This window comes from Portunus trituberculatus, chromosome 6 (genome assembly GCF_017591435.1).
Source record: "Portunus trituberculatus isolate SZX2019 chromosome 6, ASM1759143v1, whole genome shotgun sequence".
NCBI classification, from domain to species: Eukaryota; Metazoa; Arthropoda; class Malacostraca; order Decapoda; family Portunidae; genus Portunus; species Portunus trituberculatus.
Genome location: NC_059260.1, coordinates 1,425,678 through 1,438,888, shown reverse-complemented (window position 1 = coordinate 1,438,888; position 13,211 = coordinate 1,425,678). Strand labels below are relative to the sequence as shown.

General features: G+C 44.1%; 2 protein-coding genes across 2 annotated transcripts in view; both read right to left on the bottom strand.

Moving 5' to 3' along the window:
• LOC123516887 overlaps positions 1–2,368 on the bottom strand; it is a 5,458-nt gene extending 3,090 nt beyond the window's left edge. The window contains 4 exon segments of the mRNA XM_045276611.1: positions 1–27; positions 515–793; positions 1,476–1,662; positions 1,915–2,368. The exon segment at positions 1–27 is cut by the window's left edge and continues 276 nt beyond it. Of these exon segments, the coding sequence (XP_045132546.1) occupies positions 1–27; positions 515–793; positions 1,476–1,662; positions 1,915–2,222 (801 nt within the window). The 5' untranslated portion in view covers positions 2,223–2,368.
• A 1,205-nt stretch (positions 2,369–3,573) lies between these two features.
• LOC123517570 (HSPB1-associated protein 1 homolog) lies at positions 3,574–13,211 on the bottom strand. The gene is given in 5 exon segments (XM_045277808.1): positions 3,574–5,077; positions 5,079–5,179; positions 5,181–5,571; positions 12,337–12,520; positions 13,109–13,211. Coding segments are annotated over 3 exon segments (1,605 nt in total). The 5' UTR covers positions 5,568–5,571; positions 12,337–12,520; positions 13,109–13,211; the 3' UTR covers positions 3,574–3,960.

Sequence of the window (13,211 nt, the reverse complement as noted above, 5' to 3'; positions counted from 1 at the left end):
GTGGTGGAGGTTTAAAATCGCTGTGACCTGCAGATTGGTGGATTATTAAGTGGATAAGTGGATAATGGGTGAGTAGGTGGGTGGGTGCGTTAGTGGGTGAGTGTGTGAGTTAGGTTAGGTTAGGTTAGGAAAGTGGATGAGTCAAGTTAGGTGGGTGAATGGGTGTGTGTGTGAGTGAATGGGTGTGTGGGTAGGTGGCTCAGTGGGTGTGTGGATGGGTTAACTAATAGATAAATGGATAAACAGATGGGTGAGTGGATAAATGGAATGATAGAAGGATGAGAGGATAGATGGGTGGAGAGATGGGTGAGTGGATGGAGCAGTGGGTGGATAGACAAGTGGATAAACTGACTGGTAAATAGACCAATAGATAAACTGACTGGCTGACTGGTACACAAATAGACTTAAGTTTGTAATGCTAAATAAATAAATAAATAAATAAACACACACACACACACACACACACACACACACACACACACACACACACACACACACACACACACACACTTACCTGCAAATCAACTAACTGTCTTGAGCACTCTACCACACCACCACCACCACCACCCTCATAAACAACAGTCTCCAGTCTTCTGAAGGGAGTGTCGCCCTTGAGCAGCCCCTCGACGCCCTGGAGGGTGATGCGGGTGAGGTTGAGGTTGAGGTGTGTGAGGTGGGGGAGGTGGTGGAGGGGGGGCAGGCAGGAGTCGGTCACAGTGCTGCTCTTCAAGTCCAGTTCGGCAAGGAGGGGGCAGCCTTCCACCAGCCCCTCAAGGAACGCTCCCATCTCACCCTGTAACAGTTAGGTTAGGTTAGGAAGGGTCAAAATCAGGTTAGGAAGGCTTAAAATCAGGTTAGGAAGGGTTAAAATACATTAGGTTAGGTTAGGAAGGTTTAAAATTAGATTAGGAAAGGTTAAAATATGTTAGGTTAAGTTAGGAAGGGTTAAAATACATTAAGTTAGGTTAGGAAAGTTTAAAATTAGATTAGGAAAGGTTAAAATATGTTAGGTTAGGTTAGGAAGGCTTAAAATCAGGTTAGGAAGGGTTAAAATACATTAGGTTAGGTTAGGAAGGCTTAAAATCAAGTTAGGAAGGGTTAAAATATGTTAGGTTAAGTTAGGAAGGGTTAAAATCAGGTTAGGAAGGGTTAAGATACATTAGGTTAGGTTAGGAAGGGTTAAAATTGGTCAGGTTTGTTAAGTTAAGGTAACACAAAGTAAAATAAGGTAAAATATATATTAAGGTATAGTAAGGTCAGGTAAGGTCACGTGAGGTCAGGTCAGGTAAGGTCAGGTGAGGTAAGGTCAGGTAAGATAAGGTTAGGCTACATATGTGAATAAATTGATAAATAAGTGGATAGATGGATAGATAGACAGACTGAAGGATGAGTTAATTGGTGGATGGGTGGAGGGAAAAACTAATAAACACACACACACACACACACACACACACACACACACACACACCTGGTCAAGATGAAGGTGGCGCAGCTGGAGTCGCCTCAGTCCTGGTCATGTTGGTGAGTGCCGTTGCCAGAGTGGTGAGCGGTGCCGTCTGTCTCTTCCACAGTGCCGCCCCTCGACTCTCAAACACCGCCAGGCCCCGCGCTGCCGAGAGTGCCGCCAGGTACCTCTCCGGTCGCCGTGTCGGGAAGGTGTACCTGCGGGGGGGGGTAGGTTAGGTTAGGTTAGGTGTGTGTGTGTGTGTTTGAAAGGTAATAACAAATATATAAAAGGTTTAAAAATAAGTAAATAAATAGAATAATAAACAAATAATAATAATAATAATAAGATAAATAAATCAATGAATAAGATAAAACAAATAAACAAGTAAATGGATAAAACAAATAAAGGAATAAAAAAATAAATACAAAAAAAAAAAAAAAAAAAAAAAAACACACACACACACCCACCTGTCCACATGGAGGGAGTGTGCCGAAGGTGCCAGAAGAACCAGTGCCACATCATCCAACAGGTCCAACAGTGCCTCCGAGTGACACCGCCTTGCTGCTGCCTCCAGTGCCGGTGCCAGGGACTGCAGGAGGGCAGCGCGGCACCCAGGCGGCACCCACCCTAACCTCTCCAGCATAGTGGCAGCATAGGGGGGTGGCACTCCCTTCCCCTGTCCCCCGACCCTCCCCAAACTCCGAATCTGGTGCCGTAAGTGTCTAGTGGCAGCACGCAGGCCAGGCCAAACAAGGGTGCCACTCCCCAGGGCCATGTATCGCCACACAGGGCCATGGCACTCACTGACACACACACACACACACACACACACTCTCAGTTAGTCAGGCAGTTATACATACACACACACACTTCTCTCTCTCTCTCTCTCTCTAGCTCTCTCACACTCTCATTCACATATCCTCTCTCTCTCTCTCTCTCTTCTCTCTCACTCAATCACAGATGCTTTTTCTCTCTCTCTCTCTCTCTCTCTCTCTCTCTCTCACACACACACACACTCTCACTATCAACGTACTAACACACACACACACACACGGTTATATGTGTGTGTGAGTGTCTATACGCTTGTCTTCATTTTAAGAGTCCATGTATAACGATCGAAGTCTTCTGTTTTCATTTCTTGTCTTTCTTTTCTCATTTTAATTTTTTTCCCTTTTCTTCCTTCATATAGTTTACTTCTTTCCTTCACTTCCTTTCCCGTTTTCTTTGTTTCCTTATTCTTCTTTCATTCTTACTGTGTCTTATTTGTTCTATTTTTATTTCCTCTATCTATTATTCCTCTCTCTCATTCCTTTTATTTATTGGTATATTTATTCATTAACGTCTACTGCATTTCATTTATTCATTTATCATCATCATCATTAGTTTTTTTTATATATATTTTCCTTTTTAGTTTAATTTTCTATTGCACTTTTTTTTTTCCCTGTCAAAATAAAAAATGCAAATAATATTACAATTTTTATACAATATGGTGTGTGTGTGTGTGTGTGTGTGTGTTCGTTTTTCTCTATCTATTTATTTGTCTTCCTCTATTTCCACTTGCTGTTACCCATTCTCACTCTTCACTGGTAGTCTTCTAAACCTTGCACTCTTAAACACACTCTAATATCAAGCAAACACTCTCTAATATTATGCAAACACTCTCTAATATTATGCAAACACTCTCTAATATCAACCAAACACTCTCTAATATTAAGCAAACACTCTCTAATATTAAGCAAACACTCTCTAATATTAGACAAACACTCTCTAATATCAACCAAACACTCTCTAATATTAGACAAACACTCTATAATATAAGTAGCTTCAAAGGAGACATTTATAAACCTTTGCATTTATTCAAGTTGTTATTTTTCAAAGCTCATCATAAATTCATAAACTTATTAATTCTACAAACTCCAACAATTTCACTCATTATTATCTCTCTCTCTCTTTCTCTCTTTCCCTCCTTTATTAATCACTGTTTCTTTTTTTATTCCTCTGTTTTTTTTTTCTCTATTTCAATCCATTATTATCATGTATCTCTCTCTCTCTTTTTTCTTCTTTATCAATATTTTTTGTTCTTTTCTGTTTTTGTCTCTTTCAATCCATTATTATCTTTTTCTTTCCTATTCTCACCAATCAGTTCTTTCTTTCTTCTTTTGTTATCATGTTTCTCTTTTCCTATCTTTATCAAACTTTCTCTTTCCAGTTCCTATTCCTCTATTCCAATCTGTTATTCTCTTTTTTTCTTTGCTATTCCATCATCACTCATTTTTTTTCTATTTTTATCATATTCTTCCTCTTCTATCTTTATCAACCAGTGTTTCTCTTTTTCTGTTTCTTTTTCTCTCTATTTCAATCCATCATTCTCTTTTTTCTTTACTATTCTATCATCAATTTATTATTCTTTCATATTTCTCTTTTTCCATCCTTATCGAACACCCTTTCTCATTTTCACTCCCTTTTTCTCTCTATTCCAATCCATTATTCATTTTTCTACTATTCCACCTTTATCACTCATTCTTTCCTGTTCCCTTTTCCTCCGCCTCTCTTCCACACCCTTCCATCTCTCTTCTTTCTGCCATTTTCTCCTCCAACACTTCTTTCAACACACTCACAACTCTTCTATCAGTGAATGCATCAATCAACACCCTCAGGTCACTTTCCAGCTGAGATGTGGCACTCCCTGGCACTCCTTGACCTGATCTGACCTGCCCCAGTGCCAGAATATCTCTCTGGTACTGGCAAAAGGTCATATGTGGCACTTTCTCAATGCTATGTTTTGCTAGCCAGTCTGTGCAGTGCCACCTACTTTTGGCACTCTTCTGGGGGTCTGGTGGGTGTGATGGGGTGAGAGAAGAGGGGTGAGGAGGGGTGGAGGTGACTAAGGTGGAGGGCAGGTTGATTTTTGAAGTTGGGGTGACAAGAATTGGGGTGAAGGAAGGGGTGACTGTGTGAGTGTTAGTGGTGTGCATTGGTGTGACTTTTGGAGTGACTGGGGTGAGGGAAGAGGTAACTGGGGTGTCTGTTGGGGTGAGGGGAGATGTCATAGCCAGTACCTTCTCCCTGAGCAGTGCCAAAAGGTCAGGTGAGGTCATGGTGGCCAGGTCAAGCATATTAGGATTAAACACAGACTTCAGAAGGTCAAGAGAGGTCACACCTTGGCACAAACTGGCCACAGAATACATGACCAGTGCCTCCTTGACCCTCTCGGCACTATCCTCCGGCACCTCCAGCCAGGTATTGAGACTCACAGCCAGGTCAAGGTTTTCCACTGAGTGCCACCAGTGCCGAGGGACAAACAGGGTGTCGCCAGGATGCAGGGTAATGACGTAAGGTGTGGCACTGGCAAGCTTAGGGTGGCACTGCAAGCTCGGACGTGGGAACCCGGCACTGCTGTATATGCTTGACTCCTCATATGGGACGCGTGTGGCACTGAGCAGCCCAGATTGGCACTCGGGGAAAAGCACCCAGCGTTTTCTGCCCAACACTTGCACTATGAGGTTGCAGCCATAAGTGTCAATGTGGCACGGTGTGTTGGCACCTGCTGAGCCAATCCAGAGAGTGCCGGCACCCACACCCCTCTCCGGAAAACCCAAGGCACCCCAGTCCATGGCACCTTCCAGCTGGCACTGCCCCCAGGTCCTTGAGGTAGTAGTAGTCAAAGTATGCCCAATGTGTGGCACTCTTCACCTCAGTGCCGCTGGTTGTGGTGCAGGATGTGGCACCCCTTCACCCACTCCAGGAAGTCACAAAATGTCATAACGGCTTTTTGGCACTCACTCTCCCACTGTGGCGCCGACAGTGACTGGCCAGTGCCGACACGCTGCCCAACACGGAAATCCAGCTCTTGGTTACCAAATATTTCCCCCCACTTATCAATACTCCACTCCAGACACCCCCACCCTGACCCCCCGTCCCCCTTACCATCCCCTGTCCCTGCCCCACCCCCAAGGTACCCCCTCAGCACCACAGGCTCAAGGAGGTGCTGCAGGATGCCTTGCCTCAGCTCTCGTGGTGGTGCCAGGCGCGTCTGTCCATCGCGGCACTGTCTCTTGGCACTGGGCTGGCCACCGTCTCTGCCACCTGATGTCTGACACTGCTCCACCCCTTCCTCCATCACCCTGCAAATGCTGTGGTGTCAGTGGTGGTTGTGGCACTGTTACTGTCATTAGGTTAGGTATGGGGGGTTGAGGGGCGGCCGGCAACACATTTAGTTATGTTCAGGAAGTAATGTTTTAGTGCTATTTACTCCCTGGCCCATAAAAATGTCCAAAAGATCATTACTTTGACATTAGACACTTCTCAAAGGCAAAATTTCTCCAGTTTTTGTAGTCATCTCCTAAAGACGCCATCCCCACACCACCACCACCACTACTACTACTACTACAACCACTACCACGGCCCCCAGGTTTGTTGTGGCTTGAGGGAGGGACAACACACTACACAAGGAAATACTGTTGGTAATATTGACAGCCTATCTTTACTCCTTATCTTTTATCATATATCACACTACACAAGATGCTGTTGGTATTATTGACAGCGTATCTATATCCTCCTTATCTTTTATCATACAATACACAAGATGCTGTTGGTATTATTGACAGATTATACATACCCCCTTATCATTTATCATACATTATTCTCTGTCTTACTTTCATGTCTTTTATTGCCTGGTGTCTGTCCGTCCGTCCGTCTGTCTGTCTGTTTGTCTCAGCACCAAACACAAAATTCTCAGTAATTCCCCAGCAACACTTTATAGACCCAGGATAGTGCCAGTAAGTGCCTACCTCTACACGCCTCTTTGTGGTGGCTGCGTGGCACTACTAGGGCGTGGGCGTGGCATGTACTGTGCAGGCGTGAGGGAGGCTGGGTGGCGGTGGTGGTGGTGGTGGCGCGGTACTCAGTCCGTCAGCTGCGGGTTTGTTTACATTTGCGCCGAGTTGCCCCTTTGGTCCTCTCTCTCCCCCCCGCCCCCCCTCCAATGACGCAATATTCTGGCTTCTCTCTTTCTCTCTCTCTGATTATGTTGTTCTATTCCTTAATTTTGGCTAACTCTTTACTTTTCTTTTAGGGAACCAACACTCAAGTGGCCCTTTTTTTTTTCATATATACTTTTTTGCCCTTCGCTGGCTTCTCTCCTGCATAGAAAAAAAAAAAAAAAAAAAAAAAAAAACATGGATGGAACCTAACTCTTGAAAGGGCCACATTAGAATAGAGAGGTTTATAGTGACTGAATTCCAAAATTACTAACACTCACCCCCTCACACTCTCAACGTGACCATAAACCCCGCCAGTATAGTATAAGAGCTGTCTGTGGCTTGACCCGGAGTGATTGGCAGGGTCACTGAAGACAGGTCAAGCACCCCATGCATTGCTATCACGTTTTTTATGACTGTAACTGTACACTGGCAGGCACAGACTCAACATTGTCACCCGTATCTTGTCCAGCAATGTAGCTACACACGGCTTTCTTACGCTATACCATTGCGTTCCCTACTCCCTATACCTATAGTGTTTACAAACGCCAACACTTGACTCCTTGCCAATGCTGGCCATACAATCCCTCCATACCAACACGTGACAGGCCACACACACACACACACACACACGCAGCCACCCACTCATCAACACCCCACCCTCGGGCCGGGTGTGGGCCTGTGTCCAGCCAGTAGGCCCCCTCCCCTCTTCATAACGAAAGACAATGTAACACACACACACACACACACACACACACACACACACACACACACACACACACACACACACACACACACACACACACACACACACACCGCCACCCACTCATCAACGCCCCACCCTCGGACCGGGTGCTGGGTGTGGGCCTGGGTCCAGCCAGGTAGCTCTCTCCCCTCTTCATAACGAAAGACGAGGCAACACACACACACACACACACACACACACACACACACACACACACACCCCACCCACCCACACCCCACCCTCGGGCCGGGAGGTGGGTGTGGGTCTGGGACCACCAGGTGGGCCCCCCCTTGATGACGTCACATATATACGTAACGCAATTCATTTTGAAAATGAGGATTCCCAAAAAGGCAGCTGGACACGAATGTTATAAAAATTCTGACTTGTTATCAATCAAAACTAATTCCTAAAATATAAAAATATTTCCAGGAAAAGGATTAATAAAAATATTTCAAAAATCATAATAAATAAAGTATTTGAACTTCGACTTACTTAAAAACAATTCCAAAGCCCACCAATTTCATTCAACAGGATTGATAACGTCTTTCAAAAATTATGACTATCATTTCCATATATCAAAACCTGGCAACTCGCCGTATTAGAAAAATAAATATTTAAAAAACGACGTTATTTACAATATTAACAGGACAACAAATCACTCTTACAGTCCACATCTCTAACTTATCAGGAGCCTTGCACACTTTTTCCATCATAAACTGTTCTTTGAAAACACAAACACTTCGCTACAACCTCAAATAAAAAATCACTCACAGCGGGGAGGAAAATTTTGACGTATTTTCGCCCTCTCCTTTAAGTCTCAAACACCCTCTAAATCACCGCACTTCACTCAACTCAAGCATGGAACACACGCAAAACACAACGAACTATCATTACAAACCCTTAAAAGGCACTTGTGACTCGAAATAAATGAACTGAGACAAATATCTATAATAGTGGAAGTCAACGATCTGGGACGTTTGGGCGGGAGGCGGTGATGACGTCACAGCATGGCGGGTCGTGACGTCACCTCCCGGCCCGGCCCACTTCCCCTCACTGAGCCTCCATATTACACAAATCAGGTAATTGCGGATATATTTCAACAAGGGACATGAAAGATTAGGCCTATGGCTGCACTTTGTGACCTGCCTGGCCTGTAATGAGTGAGAGGCGAGGCAGACAATGGCTGAGAGAGAGGCAGCGGGTCCGGGGATTGGTTTGTTGACGTATGGAAGGCTTGCATTATTGGGGGGTTTTCAAATATCTGCAGGTGTTAGTTCACTGACATGTTGTCCTGGAGGTTACCAACGTTACGCTATGACATGGCAACACCGTGAAATGATGAGTTACACCAATATGTTACTTACGTTAGCCAAACACTGTTTGGTGACTGGTGTCCGTGTCACCAGCATCACCCTGCGACCAACCCACACACCGCTGTCCGCTTTGTGTCTCAACGGAGTATAAATAGTGAACCTCTGATTACTGAGAGGCTACACACACTCTTCTCTTCGTCACTCTCACTATTATCACTATCTTCCTCTTCACCATTCTCCTGCCCGGCTGCCAGCACAGTGTGAATAATGATGGTTCGCCACGGCTGACCACTTTGTACGGGACGCGTTTGGCAACAATATCAAGATTAATTTGTCAGAATCAACACGAATACAATATTTTAACACAAGATTCGCTAAAGGAAGACAACATAGTAAAGACATTTACTTTAAGGGTGTTGGGAGATGAGATCTACGATAAAGGGACTATCAGAGCTAAACACACACACTGTTCACCAATTGTTGCTGTGATGCGGTTTTCCCGAGTGATAGTGACAGAAGTGTCATGACTGACCATTCTTTGATGTTTACCAGAGTAGTTGTTCCTTCACAGCTTGTCTTCAAGGTCAACTTTGACATACTTGAGTAGAGATTGGCTTGCTTGTCAAAACGCTCCGACTTTCTCCTTAGCGAGTGTATGAGGCTGCAGGACTTTTCTGATATTCCAAAATACTCTTCATACAGTTAAGTGACAATAATATCCGTATGGGAAGTTTAAAAATATGAGAATCCTCCGAGGCCTTCATTATATGTTGATGACACTCGTGCACGGCAACAAAATGAACCTTACGCAGCAAAATATTAGTATGGCACCAGTGTGTGGTGCCACACAGTCTCGTCACCACACTACTTAAAGGCCGTCACGTGTGAATGGGATGGTGACCACGTAAGGCAGTCTAATTTTATTAATGTGAAAATATTATGCTTTTTTATGTGGTGTATAGGCAAAGATCACAGTTGCCCCATGAACGCAAGGATACAGCAGAGAGAGAGAGAGAGAGAGAGAGAGAGAGAGAGAGAGAGAGAGAGAGAGAGAGAGAGAAACTACTACCTGGGGATAAACATCACTGACGTTCCTTCTGGAATTGCGTTTTTTTCCTGCACTTCCAGCGTTCACTCTAGTCTCGCTAAGAGCTATGCAGATAGTACACTCACGTATGCATGTATGTCTGTATGTCTGTACCAGCCTACTTATTAATAATGAAGCACTGAAACCTTTTATGTACCTGTATTTTTATTAGCTATAAAACAATGAATATACACAAAATACAACTTCCATTATTAACATTCTGTATATGTACACTGGTGTAATACAGCCTCTCACTACACACACACACACACACATTTAAAGTTATGCAGGTAAATAAATGATGTCAGTTAATATTAGTTATGTACATATTTCACGTGAAACACACACACACACAAGGTTAGGTATGTCCTGCACACATCCTCCTTTGTTGATATTGCATCATGTCCACATATCAGCCTTATGACATGTGGACAGCCATACTCTATGCCCCCTTCTGAAAATACATGTGTTCCTTCCCTGTCCAACAAGATGACCTCTCTCAGTAAATAATTTCCCACACTCCAGGCACTGACTCAGCATCCACAGTGCCTGGAGTGTGGGAACAGATAAACTGAAACCACCACTCACTCACTCTCTCTCTCTCTTGCTGTTGACTGCTGTGTTTGACAAAATGACTTCTCTCAAGTAAATAACAGATTGACTGAATCCACCACCACCACTCTTTCTCTCTCTCTCTCTCTCTCTCTCTGACTCTCTCAGTGTAACAGATCGACTGAAACGCTGAGTTTGACAAGATGACTTCTCTCAGTAAATAATTTCCCACACTCCAGGCACTGGCATTACATCCACAGTGCCTGGAGTGTGGGAACAGATCGACTGAAACCATTACTCTGCTGCTGACTGGCTGGGAAAACACACAAATAAATGAAATACAAATATACACCACCTCATTATGTGTCCTTCACTTGTTGAACACACACAGCACACATGTCTTGTACCAAACCCCTCACTGCTGCGTCAGACATTGTGATCTTCCTCAGTGAATAATTTCCCACACTCCAGGCACTGACTCAGCATCCACAGTGCCTGGAGTGTGGGAACAGATTGACTGAAACCACCACCACCACCACCACCACCACTCTCTCTCTCTCTCTCTTGCTGCTGACTGCTGTGTCTAACAAGATGACCTCTCTCAGTTAATAATTTCCCACACTCCAGGCACTGACTCAATGTCCACAGATCGACTGAGACCATCACCACCACTCTCCACTGCCGACCACCTACAATAAAATTAACAAAAAATATATATAGAGGTAACTCTTGATTTACGTGTTTTGTTAATACACAACTGAAAAAATATTATAATTAATTAAATTTGTGCGATGGGTTTGCTTATACATGATTTGGACCACATCCCCCCCCCCATTATCTCTTGTTTTTATGAGAATTACAAGTTTGTTTTACGTCAATTTTGAAATACGCAATGCCTCTTGGAACGCACCTATCGTGTAAATTGAGTTACCTGTATAGTTACCTAATCTCACCGGCCTAGACAATATAAAAGCAAGACTGGTGAACACCCTGGGTAATATTACAGCTTTCACCATTACCAACATGGCCTTTCTGACCCCTCTCAGCATGCACAGCTTCCTTCACCTCTTCAACACATGTGTCTTGTACCAAACCCCCTCACTGCTGCGTCAGACATGGTGATCTTCCTCAGTGAATAATTTCCCACACTCCAGGCACTGACTCAGCATCCACAGTGCCTGGAGTGTGGGAACAGATTGACTGAAACCACCACCACCACCACCACTCTCTCTCTCTCTCTTGCTGCTGCCTGCTGTGTCCAACAAGATGACCTCTCTCAGTAAATAATTTCCCACACTCCAGGCACTGACTCAATGTCCACAGTGCCTGGAGTGTGGGAACAGATCAACTGAAATCACCACTCTTCACTGCCGACCACCTGGAAGACATGAATAGAAGATAAAAACAAATAAAACAGTGATAGTGCGATACCTAATCTTTCTGATCTAGCAAATATAAAAACAAGAACGCTGAACACCTCTCGGTATTCTTAGTCTTTTACCATAATCAACAAGGCTTTCCTTATCCTTATCACCACACAGAGCTTCTCCTTCCCAGTAATTTGAACCCACCACACCCGCCACTAATTGTTTATAACGATGACAACAATTTTAAAGATTTATATACCATTTCAGGGGGAAGAGCTAATGAATGCACTGCCACACCCACACCTGTGATGGCCTGCTGGGTACTGAGGAACGCTGTCAGGTGTGTTCGTTAGTGTGTGTGTATTGTCGCATTATTTGCACTACGCATGAAATTAATCACAGTGGTTGTTCTCTTGTTTGGGCATGCAGCTGCTGACCAATAGTAGAGAGAACCTTGATTACTTCCATTGTATTGCCAGATTTTATCAAGGTTGTGAAAGCATATTAATTTCTTACTACTGCCAGTCAGGTTAGGCTTGTCTGCTTTGGTCAGATGAGTCAGTTTGATCTGAGGAAGACATATCAGTGGTGTGTGTCGGGGGGGAGGGGGAGGAACCTAACCTAACGTGAATTCTGTCCTGGAGTTATTATTAATTTCCAATAAGGTGAAATGGGGTTAGAAATAATGGTATAAATGTGATGTAGAGTGTGAGAATGTGTAAAGTGACGTGTTGTGTACTGGTCCAAACTGCACAAAGTTGCTAATGATGTATTTTTTCACAATTCCTTTATTTTTTTCTTTCCGAGCACCAATGAATCAACAACAAACCCACACCTCTCCCTTACCTTGTGTCCTTTAGTGTCCTGTGCACCGTTCCTTAATACACCCCACATATCACTTCCACTTTCCTTGCTGCCTTCCCTGTGGTAGTGGTGAGGGTGTCTTCATGGCCCCTCACCACACCCCACCCCTCTGCTGCTGTGCGCTGTGGGAGAAGGGCTTACTGCGGCCACTTGCACTGCTCACACCCTACAAAAATGTGAGTAAATAAATGCAAGGATACAGTCCCTCGCTAACCACTGTCACCCTACCACTGTACTTCCTTTTCGTAAATTTGTAGTTTGAATCAATACAGCCTATCTTATATTTATTTTTTCCCTGTCTAACGAGCTTTGGGACCTCCTGGGAATATGTTGTAGGGGTGGAGGAAACCTAACCTATATTCTGTTGTGAAGTTATTATTAATTTCCGATAGGGTGAAAATGGGGTAGACCTAACCTAACTAACCTAAATTTAGGCCTGAAGTTATTATTAATTTCCGATAGGGTAAAATGGGGTTAGAAATGCTCGTAGACCTAATGTAACTTAACTTAACCTATTGGAGGAGGAGGAGGAGGAGGAGGAGGAGGAGGAGGAGGAGGAGGAGGAGGAGGAGGAAGGAAGGAAGGAAGGTGCTATTAACAGTACTTTCCTGATTACAGCGCCCCCTCCCCCCTTCTCCCCACATCACATACCCAAGCCACTCTCACTTCATCACTCTCCCACACTAATTAACCCACCTCTCCCCTCTCACTCACCACAGATTTGACATCTTAGTTCACAAACATCAATAACTACCTTGGCAATGCGCACAAATACTCAAAGCTTCACCTTGATGCTAAAAGATCACAAAAAGGAGGAAAATAGGGACAAGGGACCTTCACATATTACTGACCGTGGA